General features: G+C 33.9%; 1 protein-coding gene across 2 annotated transcripts in view; it reads left to right on the top strand.

Moving 5' to 3' along the window:
* Positions 1-20407, top strand: part of LOC114348551 (transcription factor GATA-4-like) — a 441119-nt gene that overhangs the window by 395659 nt on the left and 25053 nt on the right. Inside the window, exon 6 of one of the 2 annotated variants that reach the window (XM_028299099.2) lies at positions 12448-12623. In XM_028299099.2, coding sequence (XP_028154900.1) covers positions 12448-12623 — 176 coding nt within the window. Of the gene's footprint in view, positions 1-12447; positions 12624-14873; positions 14993-20407 lie in introns of both variants that reach the window. The other variant, XM_028299104.2, reaches the window with a different exon arrangement.

Below are 20407 nucleotides of genomic sequence, written 5' to 3'. Positions count from 1 at the left end.
TTTCACGTTGAAATATTCGATTTGTAATTTGACGAATAAGAATCTACTTTTCATGAGCTACAACTCTGCTTCTACTAGGTCTACAGTAGGGTGATCAAATCATAAACTCGAAAAAAAAAACGGGACACATACCTACAAAAAGGTTTTGGAGACGATACTCTTCAGGGGCCTCCATCGAGACATAACCATTAAAACATGCTCTTTTAGCTAATTTGAGACATAAACCTTTTGGACATCTTGGCTATTAGTGCACCCTAATATGTTTATGTAGATTTTGGCATTGGATCCGACCATCACTTGTAACACCGTTGCCGTATCCTCTATTTTTTCATACTATCACGTTACAATTTTTTGTGATATTATACACGAGCGGGACACCCTCAAAAAAGCGCTTAGTTTTCGAGATACTGACCACGGAGGGGTGAATGGCTAATTTTATTCATACTTTATATTTTCGAGGGTGCTGAAAACGAAAATGAGGTTTATTTTGAATTTTATGTGAGGGAACATTGTCAAAATCGCAATTTTAACCTAAAAATAAAAAAAAGAAATCACATTTTTTGCGTTTACCTTGCTACAACTCTGTTCCATTTTAATATTTTTTTCTGAAATTTTTACAGCATATAGCTCTAACATTTCTGAAGACAAAGGTACCTGCTTCAAGTTTTTATTTTTATAGTGATAAAGGTTATGAATTTTTCAAAGAAAAAGATGCGGATTTGTGCATTGCAAAGTTTAATCGCAAAAGTTGTGTGACGAAGTTTAAAATTTAGCTTTTTAATCACGTTTATTTGAAAGTAGAGAGTACAAAGAAGTTTTCTGGTAAGTTTTAGATTAAAATCTTTTATAGAAAAAAAAAATAGTGCAACTTTTAATGTCGACATTAGAAATCCCCAATATAACGCTTATTTTTTGAGGGACAAACAATCTAGGTCTAATTTCTCACCTTTAGTACTATCCTTGGATTATAAGCTTTCATTTGACACCTCATATTTGTCATTCTACCTAGTATAATGACGGAGAAGTAAACGTTCTTATTCTATTATTCTTGTAGGTACATTTAACATTGATTGAAATTATGAAAGAAATGGCATGGCAACACTGTGACGCACAAACATAAGATTCAGCTGTGCGTTACATAGGGTGCATTAATATCCAAGATGACCAACCTTTTTCAATTTACCTATGAATATGTAATTTGATTTAAAATTTGGGGCATATAATAAAATAAAAACAACAGTACAATTCCGTTTTTACGGGACGTTTGGTCACCCTAGTCTACAGACTTTATGCATACACCTTTTTTTGTTTTTTTTTTATAAGATACATTTTTGTTATGAATATTTTTTCGATAAAATACTTACTTTTTGAGTTATTTGCGAAAAACCGTGTAAAAACGTGTTTTTTTTTTGTTGAAAAATGAACATTTTCATTCGCAAATAACTCAAAAAGTATCGACTGAATGAAAAGATTCTATAGAAAAAAAGTTGCTTATAATTAGTCAGTTTATGACATGTATTTCCGGACTTACTTTGAAGATTTGTTTTTCACCCCCAAAAATTCACTCCCTACTAAAAGCAACCCTGTGCCCAAGTCCAAAATTGAAATAGAGGGTAAGAGGAAACTAAATCCAAATTTTCAAGCAAATCCGTCGTGACGAGAAAAATTGCACTCCAAAACAGTCATTTATTGGTCTATATAAGAAATTATTCTTATAAGAATAGGAAGACTAAGATGGGCAGGACATCTAGCAAGATCACAGGATAACAACCCTCCTAGAAGAATCCTTATGTCACAACTTGTGGGAAGTAGAAATAGGGGTAGGCCAAAACTTAGATAGAAGGATAGTGTAGATGAGGATGAGAGAAAAATAGGCGCAGCAAACTGGCAACGGTTGGCAATGGATAGGACTGACTGGCGTAATAGACTTGGGAAGGTCGAGGCTCTTTCATAGGGCTATAGCACCATTGATGATGATGAAGAAATTATAATAACTTGTGTAACATAACTTCAACTTCAATAGCTTCATACAAAAATATTAAAAAATTGGCGACTTTTACCGGACATATTTTCAATTTATATCTTTGGCGCTCGTACAAGGTACAAGATCTGTAATTCGATTCTTTGTTGTAGTGAGTACATTACCGAAAAATATTTCTACTACCTGTCAACATTCACTTTAATATCCCACTCAGTTCTTGTGTGGTCATCGATAAGACGAAAAAATACACTCTCGGATCCCCAGACTCGTTGTAAAATTTATATTTATTTGGAAACGTGACACCAACTCGCCTGACGGTGGCGCCTCGTCAATTTTTTACAATGTGAAAGGGATGTTCTCGGCCTTTAGGCACCCCCATAAATCTTTCGGGGGTTTACCACTCGAGAAGATACATGCAAAGCAGAAATATCGCCCTGAGGTATTGAGGCTCAGACGTGATGATTTATTTCATCTCTGAGTTGTTGATCTGCAAAAATGTGTTTGGGGTAGACTGTCATGTATATTATTAGAAGAGTAATGAGTCTGCTGTAATTTGGTAGATTTAAGATAAATAATAATAATAATCGTGAAACATGATGATATGCAGATATTCATCTAAAAAAATATGGAATGAAGAACAATTACCAAAAGAATGGTCGGAAGCAATATTATGTCCCATTTACGAAAAAGGAGATAAGAACGAATGCATACAAAATATTAGCGATGCATGTATTACTAAAAAAAAGACTGGAAGATATAATTGGTCAATACCTGGCGGGCTTTGGACAATAAAGAAGCACATAAACTCATAAGCACATTATAACAGATTGTCTATGGCTGAAAGAGACTCGCACCTATAGGTATAGAAACGTTTGATACAGTGAACAGGAACAGGAACAAAACTTCATATAAATCACTTGAAGAGCTAGGAAATAATAAGCAGAAAAATTATGAGAATGCCACAACTAACACTAAGAATAAATAATGAAATATTTGATATATTTTAGTGACGCCCGTTTCATTAACATTGGGTACCAAGTGCGCCGGGGGTCTGTCTGTTCTGATGGCATATTCGTGTTTATCAACCTCAAAAATCCACGAGTAATCTATTTGCATCGATTTAATGCCGAAAACCCTCGAAACTCCAGAAGATGTCGTGTCCTAATAGTGACCCAGGGCACCAGGAATTCTGGAGGTCAATTCTGATGGCATATTCGTGTTTAGCGACCTCAAAAAACCCTCATGTAATTCAGTTGCATCAATTAAATGCCTAAAACCATCGAAACTCCAGAAGATGACATCGGACATCTCTTGCAGTGACCCTGGGCACCAGGTGCTCCGGAGGTTGGTTTTTACTGCCTTTTCATGTTTATTGACCTCAAAAACCCTCCTGCAATCCATTTCCATCAATTAAATGCCGAAAACACTTGAAACTTCAGAAATGGCGTCCCTTGCAGTGGCCCTGAACACTAGGTGCCCCGTGGGTCTATTTTGATGACATATTCGTGTTTAGCGACCCCAAAAACCCGTAAGTAATCCGATTGCATCCATTTAATACCGAAAATCCTCCAAACTCTAGAACAGTGGTTTCCAACCATTTTGTACCTCTGCGCCCCCTTAAAAAAAACAAAAAATTGTTACGCCCCCTTAATTTTTCAATCTAATGTCATAAATACTCAACTGTTATTATACTTTATTTGATGCACTACAGCATAATATACAATATCATGTAAAAATATACATAAAAAATAATAAAATTTGTTTTTTAATAGTGTTTATCACATTTTTAAAAGTTTCAGACATTTTGTTACAATGTCCTACTTGTAATTAACAATTTTTACAGCTGCATGCGCCCCTTGCAACAGTCTCACGCCCCCCTAGGGGGGCGCGCCCCCACAGTTTGGAAACCACTGCTCTAGAAGATGACGTCCTTTGCAGTGACCTTGGGCATCAGATGATCTGTGGGTCAGCACTGATGGCGTATTCGCATTCAGTATTCAGTCATTCCAAAAACCCCCTGTATAACAAAATTTGGTTCTTACTATACTGATTTTGACATGTTTATGCACTTTTTAATGTAATATATGCACTTTAAAGTGCAATTATGCATTTCCACTCATTTTTGAATAGGCTTTTTTCCTGACGTCATCCTTAACAGAATGCAAAAAACTGTAAGTCTCTCGGTACTGTATTTAAAAATCAATTTATTCGGTTGTTTTTAGTGCTAAATGCCCCGTTCTATTATGTAAGTAGATACTCCAAGATTACTCCCTAACGACGCTACCAGTGGCGGCTCGTGGTAATTTAAAATGGGTGTTCAATTAAGGAATGTAATTATAGAAACGGTGAATAAAAGCCGCGGGCAATTGCGGCACAGGCGAAAAATTTTTGGGGCCTCGCCCTTTTTTGTCTAATGGACACCGCACACATCTTATGGAATATATAATGTCACTCAAATTCAATAAAACTTACATGAATAGATCCGTCTCAATTTAACGGTCATTTCGTATCATTGCGCCAACTGTTAATTATTATTAATTACAAAATTTTACACAATCGATAAGACCGGATAAAATGTAACGATTTTTTTAACTTGGTCGTTAAAGTATATTTTATATTGATTTCCTATACCCAGAATCTAATAATTGGCGAACATCAATATTGCCAATATCTGAGAGTTGCATTTCGCTTGAATTTGGGAAGATCCGTGTTTTTTAATTTTTGTCGATAAATGAGATAAATCCCGAACGCCCGTTTTTGTCCACTCTGAAGAAATAGTTTCATTTTTCGAAAGTACTAAACATGGAAAACAAAACAAAGAATGTAGTCTATCACACCCGCACAACCACGAAGTTTTTTTATATTGTTCAACTTTAAAGCAACGTTTAAACTTTTTGTTTTTTTATAGCCCATTCTTGTACCAACTTTATCTCCGGCCGAGGTGGACCATTATTTTTTATAAGAAGTCGATCTTCAAAACTATTTGCATTTTCTTTTATAAAATCCACTGAACACGGCTCCATCATAAAACTATTAATATTGTATTTAATATTTAACGGTATTTAACTAGAACCCACAACAGAAAATTCCAAACTGTGAACCGAAACCAGAGAACGTTCTCTGCCGAAACGCTCCACTGGTCTCTGGGTGCACTGCACAAATCCTCACTGTTTTAGATAGGCGAAATGGTTTTTCACCGATTTTAAGATTTCTCTTTCTAATACAGGGGTAGGTTAGTACTGGCTGGTTCAATTTGAATTCTGCACCAGAGCACAAGTATCTGCACTTATCACGTGCATCCAGCGGCGTAGAGCAAATAAATATGATTTGGGTGTTCACTGCACAAGTGAACCAATGAAGAAACCGCCCCTGGACGCTACTTAAATCAAAATTGCTGTCACAGACAGCTAAAAAAGGTGAAACAACAATTATAATAGTCCTTATAACGGAAGATGTTCCGGTCGATCTTTACGCCTTGTAGAGACAAGGCAGAGATAACAGGAGAATGGAGACGAAGACATAACCAGGAACTCCAAGCACTCTATGGAGAGGACAATATAAAATATAGTACGGTACATCAAGACAAATCGTATAAGACGGACAGGGCATGTACTGAGATCAAATAATGAAAGAACTACTACATAAATACAATCGAAGAAGAAGGTCAGTTGGTCGCCCAAGAAAAAGATAAAACGATGCAGTACCGAGTGATCTACGTCAGATGGGGTACAACAATGGGAATGGGAGATTATTGCACAAGATCGGCAATAGGGGAGGTAGGTAAATACTTAACGCGGCCATGACTCACTTAAGCCGATGTCGCACTGCAGGATGCTAGATGGTCGCTTGGAGGGGGATTTTAAAGATGTATGGTGGAGGAGCGCTGCATTCTGGACGCAGTGAAAGAGTGAAATGAAGTCAGAAGTCAGTATCCAACTGACTGCTGAGGAATCGTTTGTTTCATTTGTTACGTCACATTTGGTTTGTTTTTTAGCATATCGTCCAATTAGAGGTAAAACTCACTAACTACACTTTTCAGAAAGTGGACACAAATCCACTTAAAGGTACAAATTGTTTTTAAATTCACCGACTTGAATATTGGATTTTTTTTAATGCAACTGCAAAGAATAAATAAAACAGATATTTTAAGCCATGTTTCGTTAAATAGTGGGTCTGCTGGGTCCCAAATTGCCCTTTCTTTATACACAGCACTTATACGCTTTCCTCCATAGCCAGGCTACCCGGATGGAATATCAAACACGACTGATTTGGGTGGATTGGTGGATGGTGGATAGACGCCTGGTGGACCACCGGATGGTTAGATGGTAGTGGGAGGCCACTGCGGCTAACATCGTTTTGTTATTCGTAGTATAAGTAGATGGTTGGTCGCCAGGCAGGTATCTACCATCCAGCATCCTACCAAACTTCCTGAAGTGCGGCATCGGCTTCAGAGTTGTAGACGTAGAGCTGCAGCCAAGACTCACTTAGAGTGGTAGGGCCAAGAAAGAAGCAGAAGTGTTTAGATAGGTAGATACTTTCGTCGTTTGTTATTTTGGGTAAATACCAATGTTGGCAATGTTACTGCCCGCGCGGTTTTCTCTTAAACTCATGACTCAGTATGCTATCAACGTTCTCTTTTGCCGTGTTTTAACATAGCCTTTTTGCTTTCTTTGCTGTTTCCAAAAAAATTCAGTATAGATAGCCAGTAAAACAACTGACGCTGGAATTTTTAATTCATTTGTAGGAGTGTCAGTTTACAGTCAAAATAGTTATCGCTTGTGTATTATCATTTTCTTATTGATAATTATGTAACACTATCTTCATGTTATTTGAAACCATAGAGATTAGAAACCGTTTTAAAACCTTTTCCAATTCAAAACAATTAAAAGTTAGTGATACCATAATAATGTCGATGTTATGTTTCCTGTAGCGTAAAGCGTAAGTTATTGCCTTTTTGAGCAATAATTTCAATCTTTATCGATTGTTTTACTGATCTAGACACAGCATTAAAACGATTTAGCAAACAAGAGAAACAATAATATAATTAAAATATTAGTCTAGACATCGTATATTATGTACAGTAGTACAGAGAATTTGCTGTGTAAGGACAATGTGTAATTGTCACGATTATACACTTCTTGGAAGTGTTACAGCTTGGAGATGCAAATGCCTGGGAATAAATAATATCTAGGTTATACACAAATTTGATTCTGTAGGATTAATGAAACAATTTTGCTATAATCAGTTTTTTTATTCACACGATTTTTGACGATTCTGAATCATGTCTAAATTTTTGTACAATTTTTCTGTGCAGATATGATTAATGTTACTTATAATTGTTTGTTTGATTCTATTCTAAAACTCATTTCGCTTTTGAGACTAAATAAATTTTATTCAATAATATTTAATTACCGAACTTAAAACTAAAAGGTATTAAAAATTCACGCCAGATTTGATTTTCCGCCAATTATGAAGGAAACTATTATTGGCAACAAAAAAAAAACAAAAACGTTTTGACAGCTGACACTTTATGGTTAGTAAAAAATGGAGAGCACCACGCGTTTGTACAATTATTAATTATTGGTGAACAGGGCCCCCGCAAGGCTGACTGGCGCCCGCGCGCGGGACATATTTTAGCGCCCGTTAAATGTACTATATAAAACTAATAAATATTTTTGAAAGATTTAAACGCAGAATGAAAGACTACATTATTACTGAGGCCGAAAGTCGCTGAAAACTTCTATAATGTTTATTTTAATAAGTTACAGGGGTGAAAATAAAAGAGAAAATTTAGTGTGATTTTTACCCTGGGAGCAGTCGCGCTTAGTCAACACAGAGTTATTTCTGCTTAAATTTTATGATATTGATGAGGATGACATATGGCATGTAGATTTAATATAGTGGTGCCACATTGCTATATAGCTGGTGGTGATGCCACATAGCTCGTAAAACAATTCAATTACTGCATGAGACATTTCCTGGTCATGCATGTACTCTCTCCTTTCGGTGATCAGAGTTGTGGAAACTGATTTAACTCCATTGGATCTCTTAGTAGGGGTTATTTGAAGTCATAAGTCTATCCCAATAAGCCTACAACCATGCGTGCATTCAAGGAAGGGATTCAATGCTGAGTGCCACGATACACGCTAATAAAAAGGTCCAATATGCGTTATTATGCGTTTGCCATAAATGGTGAGACCAGAATGGCTTCTTACTGCTCAATGATCCCATAAAAGTGCTTCTGCTTCTTCTTCTCTTCTTCTTCTTATATTAGGCCTCTTGGCCTGTTCTTAACCGATTTTGAGTTTGTATTCGTAGCTGTGATGTTGACTGCCAGCTATCTCGCCACCTTTTAAAGGGCCTTCCTATTGGTCTCTTGCCTATTGGCTTCGAATCCCTGGCTATACGGGCTATTCTCTTGCTGTCCATTCTCGTCACATGCTAATTCCACTCTCGTCGTCTCTGTCTTCCCCACCGTACTATATCTTGTATGTTACAGAGATCTCTTATTCTGTCGTTCGGTATTCTGTGCGAGACCGTTTTATATTTCTTATGTTAAGTTTGAGACACTCTGTAGGGAGGAACAAGTATAATAAAGGTGAGTACCTATGTATACATCGAAATTATGTTGTAGTCTCATGTTTCGTGAACATTTTGTTTTTTTAGTTTCTCTGATATCTTTAAAAAGAAAGAAAATTGACTGTTCCACTATTTAACACGTGTTTTAATTATAGTGCATTATTGTTTAAATTAAAACGCATGTTAAAGAATAAAAAAGTCTGTTTTCTTTCTTTTTAAAGATATCAGGGAAATTCAAAAAACGAAATGTTCAGAAAATATAAGACTGCAACACGATTACACGAACTACATACCTTGTACTGCCTACAGTTTGTCTCAAACTTTAGAAAAAAATCAAACATAAGAAATCCATTTTTTCTTCCACCCGGTATAACCTTAAAAAGAAGTTTGAGTAAACATTTGCCCCAGTTTAAATACCAAATATGTATGCATAAGTCAAATATTAATATTAATTTTGATTATTTTTTTTTGTGTCAAAAATCCAATACTGTTAACATTATTGTTTGTATTATACATTTTTTGTATTTTGTTGTCAGACTGATAATAACTGTTATATGACATGTGTTAGTTCCTATCCCTTTCAAATTGGAGGACAATAAAAAAATGTCCGCCAATTTATAATTTTTCATATTTTTTGTTGACTCAATTCGAAACGGTAGAAACACTATTAGTAGTTTTAACAAACCAAGAAATTTCTACATAAATCAAACTTTTTCTACAATTATTGTCAATTAATTTGTAACTAATAAATCCATAAATTATACCAGTTGGAAACCAATATGTTTACAGGTCTATTTTAAAATGGGATTATTCACATCAAAATATTAAATTTCATCAATAAATTTGGTGTGTTGGGGTCTGCCAGACATCAACTGTTTCAAACGCTGATGCCGCCATAACTCACAAGTCACAACCAACCTCTTCAAACCAGATGCACATTATAAGTCTCAGTTTTAAATTATTGCGGGAAATTTAATGGTATTAAGTGCATTTGCTATGAATTATTTCTTTTTGTGCTCTTTTTGTCTTAAAAAATCGCTTTATGAGAATTTCAAAATAAACTTTAATAATCCATTTACTCACGGTTTTTGCTGTTAATTTTAAAGAATCGCTTGGATTGAAATGCAATCTGGCATACACATCATAGCTAATATGCCAAGGAAAAAAAGTGATATTGTGCCGATGTGCGCTTTTGCCCTGGGGGTGAGTTTCGCCACTTCTCGGAGGTGAAAAAATATACGTTCAAAACAAGTCCGGAAATAAATAAACGGACTAATTCTAATGAACTTCTGTTCTATAGAGTTTTTCACTACACTAATAGGTACTTTTCGAATTATTTGGGAGTGAATATGTTCATTTTCCAACAAAAAAATCACGTTTTTAGACGGTTTTTCGCAAAAAAAGTAAACAATGTTGTATGTATGAGGTCTCTAGACCCTGTAGAAGCAGAGATTTAGCTAATGAAAAATAGGTTCATAATCGTCAAATTCCAAATCTAATATTTTAACGTGAAATAACAAAAAAAAATAAGCAATTTTTGGGGAAAACTCATTACAAGTTTTTTAAAATGTAAAAATCTTTAGGTATTTTTGTTGTTTTAAAAAAGTTTATAGTATCAAAAGTAAGCAAAATAAAGTTGATCCCTTTTTTGGTAAAAAAAAAATCGGAACAATCAACCCCTAATTAGCATCTCAATTGAAATTAATCGTTACCGCTTCAAAAGTTGCTTTTCTGATGTATTATTTATATAATCTGTAAGTTTCATCCGTTCAAAGTGCTCATTTTCGAAAAAAAATATTTTTAAAACAAAGTTTTTTTTTAAATTTAATTAAAAAGCTTTTTTCAAAATAACATAAAAATTATTGGTGATAACAAAAATCTCAAAGATTAAAAAAAATGTAGGTTTTGATGAACATTTTGAATTTTTGTTTTTCTGTAAGACAAAAAGTGGTTAAGATATGGCTGTTCAAAATATGCATACACTCGTGATTAGTGCCTCGTTCAAATCCTTTCAACTACAGCCCTTAAAAAAAAGCACTTTGAACCGATGAAACTCGCAGATCATAAAACAATAGGTACACGAGTGAAGCAACTTGTGAAGAGGTAACGATTAATTTGATTTAGGATGCTGGGTGCTTTTCACAATTTTTTTACAAAAAGAAGGGACTAGCTTTATTTTGGGCTTACTTTTGATGCTAGAAACTTTTTGGAAAAACAAAAATAAAGCTTTTTAAACACTTTAAAAACGTTGTAATGAGTTTTCCCCGAAAAGTGCTTGATTTTTTACAGCTACAACTCTGATTCTACTGTGTATAGAGACCTCATATTATATACACCAATATTTAATCTTTTTTATAACTTTTATTTTTGCTAAGAAATGTTTTTTTTTCAACAAAATATTACTTTTTGAGTTATTTGCGAAAAACCTTCTTGATTTTTTGTTGAAAAATGAACCCGCAAATAACTCGAATAGTATTAATTTAGTGAAAAAACGCCATAGAACAAGAGTTGCTTAGAATTAGTCACTTAGTCAGTTTGTCCATTTCCAGACTTATTTTGAACGTATATTTTCTCATCCCCGAGATGGGCAATAGCACACATCATTACAATATCACTTTTTTCTTTGACATGTTAGTTATGCGTATGCCAAATTTCATGTTTATATGGTGAACTGGGGAACTTAACACACATTAATTATACACTTGGTTGTTCATTAAATAGTGAAAGCACAGATAAATTTTATAATGAAGTACTTAATAATAAAATTAGTTTATCCTTTTTAAACTGTATTATTTTAATAAGAATGTTAATATATTTTACTGCTTATATAATCACACCATCACCAAGAGGTGTAAAAGGAAATTGTAAATTACCTAATAAGAAAAATTGCACACATCAACTTTTACCCTACTAATACTTGTAAGCGTTGTAATCGTGAAGGATGAGTTTTCAATAACAAAAAATATATATAGCTAAATAAAAAAAATGGACATATTGTGTCTACATCAAGAAACCGCCATTTTTGCACTTTTATCGGCAAATTGGAGTTCAAAAAACCTTCTGAAAAGTATATTCTTTCCTCTGAGTCCGAGATTTGTTGTTATTAATAGAAATATAAGATAATAAAAGGTACAAATAAAAGATAAAAACTATTTTTATTTTAACCGAACCAAATTATTACAATAATACAAACAAAGAAATTAAGACATGTATTTCTTCTACAAAATATTCTAACAGACTAAATACTAAATACTGAACCAAACAAAAATACAGTTCTCACTCTCACATTCACATGTCTTGTAACATGATACTTTTAAGCAATTTTAGGCAAGAGTGTATCTAATTAATGGTTCGGAAAAGTCGGAGGTGGGCCCTTGAAGACTGCGTATATTTATTTAAGCAAAGCTAACAAAAATAATAATTTATAGTTGAATATTACGTTCCAATTGTTGTTGTTATTTCAATCCTTATTAGCCTAACTCGATCCAAAACGAAATTTAGTGTATACAATGTCGATTCATTTTACAGACTGTTTAGTTTTAAATTAGATATACGCCCTATAAGTGACAACACTGCGTTCCGCCGCCCACCTAATTGCACGCGATTCGCGCCGATGCATTCAGTTATCCGTTATTGTACAGTGGCAATGCAACTCATTCATCTAAGCAATGTTGCCGATCCTTCAGTGGGGTATATATAATCAATCACTAAACAGCCTGTATTACTTCCAAAGTGTTTTCATTTTTAATTTAGTGAAGTTAATTAAAATTAAAAGTAAAAACAGTTCGTAATCCTATAATAGCGAGTATGTTCCTTATGTATGTTTTAGCTATGTTAATTTGCACGTTACACATTTTTTATGACTAAATTTGATATTTTGGCTGCAGTTGATCCACGCACAGCGGAATTCTTCACGGAAGGTAGAGAATGTGTCAATTGCGGCGCAATTGATACTCCTTTGTGGCGCAGAGACGGCACAGGCCACTATCTTTGCAATGCGTGTGGCCTATACCACAAGATGAATGGCATGAACCGGCCTCTTGTGAAGCAGCCTCGTAGATTGGTACTTTTTTTATTTATGAATTTTTTATTTTAATTTTTTCTCACCCAATCATTTTGCTTCTTCGTCGCCGAACGGCAATGGTTGAGGAGAAGTTCTTTTTGTAGAACGGGGAATAGATTTTGATTAACATATTTTCGAAAACTTATGGGTTTTGCTTTTAATGCATGCGAAAGAACTAAAATTAACTATAGCAAAATTCATAATGTTTACTACCAAATTTCATTTTTTTTATAGATAATAATATTCCAAATTTATATATTAATTGCCACATCTTTACTTTTACCTGATCTTGAAATGTTTATTTTTAATTTTTTTCCGCTCACAGTTTTTACACTCAAATAATTTACTGCTATCAGAGGTCGGCCTCCCTAATTGGATTTCTCCATAAATTTCTACCTTGGGTCATACCAATATTAATCCCTGTAACCAACATGTCCTGCTTAAGCATCTCTCCGCAGGTCTCCTTTGGTCTTCCTCTCCTACTCCTTCCAGGAACAGCAATTAGTATATTCTTCGTATTGGGTGATTAATGTCTCGAAGTTGAACATGACCAAACCGTCTTAACCTATGATCTCTCATTTTGGCATTACTTGGTGCCATCTCTAGACTTCCCACAATATACTCTTTTTATTTTTAATTTTATCCTTTTTTGTCACTCCATTCGTCCATCTAAGCATTCTGCTTTCCACCATATGCATTCGTTGTTCCTCTTTCTTTTTAACTGCCCAAAATTCAGTACCGTACATCATAGCCGGTCTTATGGCTGTTTTATAGAAAATTCTCTTTAGCTTCATTGTAATTTTTCTGTCAACACACCACTCGTTTCCTTCCATTTCATCCATCCAGCCCTAAGTCTACTGCATGCATCTCCATCACTATTACTTATCACAATCATTTCACCATCCAAAGATGTCATTTTATTTGTAGTCACTCCATCTTTAAATGAACAATCCAAATACTTTGTTTTTGTCGTACTAAGTTTTAAACCTTTTTCCTCAAGAACTTGTCTCCACTCTTCCAGTTTTTGTTTTAAGTCGCTTTCACTATTTCCTCCTATAACTACATCATCAATCATCACCATACATTAAGCACCAAGGAATATTACCCTGTAGTTTCACTCTTATCTGATCGAAAACTAATGAGAATAAGTAAGGTCTAAACATCGAGCCTTGGTGCAATCCTACTTCTACATGACATTTATCTGTCTGTTCCACCAGTTGTTATTCGCTCATATATACCTCACAGAATCTCTACATATTCATCAGGGACTCCTTTCTTATTGAGTGTCCACCACAGAATATCTCGAGGGACTCTCCACAGGCTTTCTCAGGATCAATGAATACCATATGAGAATCTGTTTCTTTATTCCTGTATGTTTCCATCAACTGCCTTATAATGAAAATTGCATGTGTTATTGACCTGTCCTGCATAAAGCCAAACTGATTATCGTATATTTCGATTTCTTCACGGATCCGTCTATCAATTACTCTCTCCCATATTTTCATGGTGTGACAAGTGCATAGTTTTATGTCCCTGTAGTTTGTTCATTGCTGTATATCCCCCTTTTTTATTGTCGATAAGTACTAATATACTGTTTCTCCATTCGTCTGGCATTTCTCAAACTTTCATAATTCTATTAAATAAACTTGTTAGCCAAGTTGTTCATGTTTCTCCTACTGCTGTCCACACTTCATAAAGAATATCATCTGGCCACACTTCCCAAGAAATATCATCTGCATCTGGCCCAACTGTTTTTCCATTCTTCATTTTTTGAATTGCTTGAAAGTTCTTTTCGTACAGTTCTGAAAACTGTCAAAAAATTCTTTTTCCATTTCTTTTTGACATCCTTTTCGTGAATTAGTATTTTTTTATTTTCATCTCGTAATGATACTAAATTGTTATTTAATACTAAAATAATAATAAAATGAATGAAACTTAATATTTATATTATTAAACTTGTATTACGAAAACTAACCAAATTGTTAAGGGATATTTTTAACGTATAATTTTAGGTCAATTTCTGATACAGAAAATATGTTGATCCCCAAACTTTTCTCTTCAACCAGTGTCGTTTGGTGACGAAAATCATTGATTGAAAAAAAAAATACAAAAATGCTAAAACACCCCCGATGTGCGAGGCAAAGCTGCTACCAAAATGTCAAAATTCAAAATTTTTTTGAGCCGGTTCTTTATGAATAAATGTAAAATAGTAATTAATTTGATAATGTAACCCCCTATTTTGCGTTCCAGTGGCGGCAGAGCCGGGCCACGGGGGTGTTCCCGATTACTACAAGAACTACTATACTGGGTACAATGGGGTTCGAAACCCTACCGTGCCGGGCCCCGAAGAAAAGTCAAATCGACGATTGGTAGGTTCAATTTTATTTTCCAATAGCATTCATTACCTTAGAATCTCATTCAAAACAATTGTCTATTGACGTTCTAATGTAATGATATTAATTGCTGTCTATCATTTCTTCCGTAGTGGCTTTTGAAACCTATCGCTTTTGTTGCTTCTTGATAATTCACATTTGAATAAACTTATTAAATCTTCTGTTTCTTTTACTTCAATTACATTAGCAGGTAAGTAGTTAGGAATAAAATATGTAAATTTGAAACGTACACAAACTCATTCAAAATTATTACACCTCAGCAATATTTTCACATGCCCGTGTTGAGCTGCCCCCCCCCCCCACTTAAAAAACAAATAGCCCTGATTTATGAGCTATTTATGAGCTCTCATATTCCGCAAACTAAAAATTTTGAGCTCGTTCCACTGAGCAGGAATTTATTACCCTAGTGGGGGGGGCTGAGTCAGTCCCCCCACTACTTAAAAATAGGAATATTGAATCAGTTTTTGCGGCAGAATTACGAGCTATTTATGAGCTCTTGAAATTATATAGTTTCGATTTTTGAGCTCATCCCCTTCACCCCCAAACAACCCTTTAATTGATTTAACTTAATAGAAAGATGCTGAGAAAACTTAAAATATATCGTAATGCGAATATAATTCCTATAGCTTATATACTCTAAGAATAAACTATTAAATCAAGAGCATTTCGATTATTGAGCTACAACCCGTTCGCCAGAAAACCACCCTATCTTCCCGGCTTAAGAGAAAGTTGTACTTAAAATGCGTTAAACTAATTATTTGGCGACTACATATCATTTAATAATTTATAAGCTTCCACATTACGCGCATTTAGATCAGTAAATTGCAATTTATTTTGTATAGTGCAGTCACTGAAGGTAAAAATCAACGATTACCTTCAATTTCGGTGAACCTTCATCGATTTTCACGAAAATTGGTCAGTGGTTAGAGGATACGTCAAGAAACAAAGGTGACATGGTACCACCTTGCGCCTTTACCCTGAGGGTGGATACAGCCCCTTCTCGGTGGTGAAAATTATTTTATAAAAAATAACTGCACAAATCAATAAAAGAACAAATTAAAAGCAAAATTTATTATATAAAGTTAATAAAATAAGTCAATACTTTTTAAGTTATTAAAGATCAAAGATTTTAATTATTTGTGAAGAAAATGCATGTTTTGAAGAGGTTTTTTGTAAATCACTGAAAAACTGTGTAAAATTTTTACAAAAAAGTTAATAGTAGTTTAATTCGTATAGCTTATATTCTAAGAATAAACTCTAAAATCACGCGCCTTTCGATTATTGAACTACAACCCCTTCGCAAGAAAACCATTCCATATTCCCGGCTTAAGAGAGGGTTGTACTTAAAATAATTTAAATTAATTATTTGTCGACTATATATTGTTTAATAATTTATGAGCTCGCAAAATATACGCATCTCAATTACTGAATTGCCATTTTCTTTCTATAGTGCAGTCACTGAAGGTAAAAATCAACTATGACCTTCGATTTCGGTAAATCTCCATTCATTTTCACGAAAATTGGTGAGCGGATTTTGATACTATCAACTTTTTCTGGATCTTATTTTTCATAGGTATTTCTAAGTACTTTGACAAGTATTTAGTACCTAAGTGTTATAAAATGCATCTTTCCCGTTATTTAAGCTTGAACCCTTAGATTTAAACAGTCGCGGAAAAAAATATACATTTAATTACCAATAACTTACTTTAAATTAACATTAAAGGGTTCTTCAAGTAAGCAATTTATTATATTTTTTATTAGCTTCAATTTTAGTGATGAAAACTTTTTTGTAAAAACTTAGTTTTTGAGTTATTTATGAAAAATCGCTCTAAAGCATGCATTTTCTTTCCAAAAATTAAAATATTTGATCTTTAATAACTCAAAAAGTATTGATTTATTTTAATCACATTATATAACAAATTTTGCTTACAATTTGTCCCTCTCTCGATTTGTGGGGTTATTTTTAATAAAGTAATTTTCACTCCCGAGAAGGGGTGACATATACCCCAGGCTAAAACCCCAAGTTGTTATTGTCAATCCGTGAAAATAAATGGAGATTTACCGAAATCGAAGGTAATAGTTGATTTTTACCTTCAGTGACTGCACTATAGAAAGAAAATGACAATTCAATAATTGAGATGCGTATATTTTGAATCTCATAAATTACTAAACGATATGTAGTCGCCAAATAATTAATTTAAATTATTTTAAGAACAACTCTCTCTTAAGCCGGGAATATGGGGTCGTTTTCTTGCGAAGGGGTTGTAGCTCTATAATCGAAAGACGCGTGATTTAAGAGTTTATTCTTAGAATATAAGCTATACGAATTAAACTACTATTAACTTTTTTGTAAAAACTTAAAGTTTTTCAGTGATTTACAAAAAACCTTTTCAAAACATGCATTTTTTCACAAATAATTAAAATCTTTAAGATCTTTAACAACTTAAAAAGTATTGACTTATTTTATTAACTTTATATAGTAAATTTTGTTTTTAGTTTGTTCTTTTATTGATTTGTGCATTTATTTTTTATAAAATAATTTTCACCCCCGAGAAGGGGCGGTATCCACCCTCAGGGTAAAGGCGCAAGGTGGTACCATGTCACCTTTGTTTCTTGACGTATCCTCTAACTACTGACCAATTTTCGTGAAAATCGATGAAGGTTCACCGAAATTGAAGGTAATCGTTGATTTTTACCTTCAGTGACTGCACTATACAAAATAAATTGCAATTTACTGATCTAAATACGCGTAATTTGGAAGCTTATAAATTATTAAATGATATGTAGTCGCCAAATAATTAGTTTAATGCATTTTAAGTACAACTTTCTCTTAAGCCGGGAAGATAGGGTGGTTTTCTTGCGAAGGGGTTGTAGCTCAATAATCGAAATGCTCTTGATTTAATAGTTTATTCTTAGAGTATATAAGCTATATGAATTATATCCGCAATACGATATATTTTAAGTTTTCTCAGCATCTTACTCTTAAGTTAAATCAATTAAAGGGTTGTTTGGGGGTGAAGGGGATGAGCTCAAAAATCGAAACTATATAATTTCAAGAGCTCATAAATAGCTCGTAATTCTGCCGCAAAAACCGATTCAATATTCCTATTTTTAAGTAGTGGGGGGGGCTGACTCAGCCCCCCCACTAGGGTATTAAATGCCTGCTCAGTGGAACGAGCTCAAAATTTTTAGTTTGCGGAATATGAGAGCTCATAAATAGCTCATAAATCAGGGCTATTTGTTTTTTAATTTTTGCAAGTGGGGGGGGGGGCAGCTCAACACGGGTACAATATTCTGCTGGCGAAGAATGTTGCGAATACACTGGACCGCAAGAAGAACTCAACTATAGTCTATTCTTAGACAGCTCCAAGTTACACGTAGGCACAGTATAAAGAGGGACAGTAAAACCACTTCTCTGGCGGCACTTTGATCTTAAGAAGTAATACCGGCAGTACGCAATTGATAATTCACCAGTGGTGGATGCGGGTTTTCCCTGTTAAAACCCGTACGTTTCTATGCGACTAGCAATGCGAGAGTGGGGCAAAAGCGACTAAGAATATTGCGCGGTCGCCATGCGGGACTACACAGGTTTTACTTCCAATTTTTCGGGGAGTCGTTCTACTGTCCCTCTTTATACTGTGACGTAGGCTTCGAAATATTGTGACTGAAAAAGTCACCACTTACTTTGGTCATGTGGTGCGTGGAGAGGATCTAGGAAAGCTGACATTGCAGATGATGGTGCAAGAAGCGAGGTCCTATAAGAGTAGAGTGGAGAAGGTAGAGACTATGGTATAGTCACGTGAGAAGAATTATGTACTAGATATTTTCGAGAATTGGTCTAGAGTAGAAATTAGTTGAAAGCGCAGGGAAGGAAAGGAAGGTCGCCGATGAGATGCAATCTGTTTTTAAAGAGATAAGAACGATTAATTGGTATTAGTAGATCGAAATATCCTAAATAACAAGACATATTTTGAAAAACAAAAGCGGATATTAGCAATTGTAGAAAATGACAGACAAAATAAAAGAGAGAAAAGGATTAAGAGAAATAGAAGAAAAAGTGCTTTTGAAAATAGGAAAACACCTATGATTTGTTGCAATTAAACCGCAATTATTCATTGTGATACAGATTGCATTTCTCTAAAAGTTAAGATCATCATAACTTGATTATTTAGAACAAAATTATTTCAGTTGTGGATTAATTTCAACGCCTTTATTGATATAGTGCGTTCACCTCATCTTTAGAAAAAATTAAATACTTTCTGAATTGAGGATTATGTAATGAGGATACAGTGAATACTAAAGAGCCTGCATTGTTTTGCAGATTTAAATGGTCAACAAAATCGGGTACAGCAATAATAGGTTTTATATTATAGATGAAATTTAAAATTATTGAATTTTTAAACAAAATTGTTCTTGTGTTTGCTAATATTTTGAGTTTATGTGGGTTTACTTTCAAATGCCATGTACTACTTACCATTTCCATAGAGATCTATAAAACATTTCTAAATTTCTTTAATTTTACATTTACTGATATTAAATATATTATTTTAAAATTACTTAGAAATAATATATTGGTATCGTTAATATTTAAGCATTTAAACATTATTCCCAATCTTTCCAAAAAAATTCGGAAAAAGTAGCATCTTAAATAAAACATTGTTATAGGTACTATTTAATTATAGTTCCCAGAGGGTGTCTTTCATATTTTGCATAAAGATTAGGAATAAAATAGTAGATGACTGTTAAAAATTCTTTTATTTTTCGAAGTAATTAACTTATTTCCATTGATTAAATTTTGGATCTCCTTAGACTATCTCTGGAAAAAGTAATTTCATTATTTTTTAGGTACATTCAAAATTCCCATTTTGAAGGCATCTTTTGTATTTTCTCACAACTGAAATCATTTACCACACAGTCCGTCGTTCATTTCCGGAAAAGCAAAAAAAAGCGTACAGATTTAGTTCAGTATTATGTAACGGATGGTTTTTGAAACTCACCGGAAAACTTTCGGAACATTTGTATACAAACCAGTTGTACACGAACAGGTTGCATACAAATCATCAAGAAAATTTTTTGATTTCGCAGAAAAATTGTTGCTACATAATGTCACGACACCTAAATATATGTAAATATGTAAATGCCCAAAAGACCAAATAAATGTGTTTAGACCAGGGTAGAAAAATAAATATGAGCGATTTGAGGGTAAAAATCAGTACAAGTATTTGAAGGTTCTAAATGGTAGGATGGATATAGTATATTAAAAATACATACAGAGGTACTCGTAAATCGACCTCATTTTTTTATAAAAAAAGGCCAAAGTCACAAAATATGGTTTTTTGCCTATAGCATTTTTAGTATCATATTTACAGCAAAAGTTGTTTTACCAAAGTT

The sequence above is a fragment of the Diabrotica virgifera genome, chromosome 2, assembly GCF_917563875.1.
Source record: "Diabrotica virgifera virgifera chromosome 2, PGI_DIABVI_V3a".
Classification (NCBI taxonomy): domain Eukaryota; kingdom Metazoa; phylum Arthropoda; class Insecta; order Coleoptera; family Chrysomelidae; genus Diabrotica; species Diabrotica virgifera.
The sequence above is the reverse complement of the archived record's forward strand: the minus strand, read 5'-3'. Positions and strand labels throughout refer to the sequence as shown.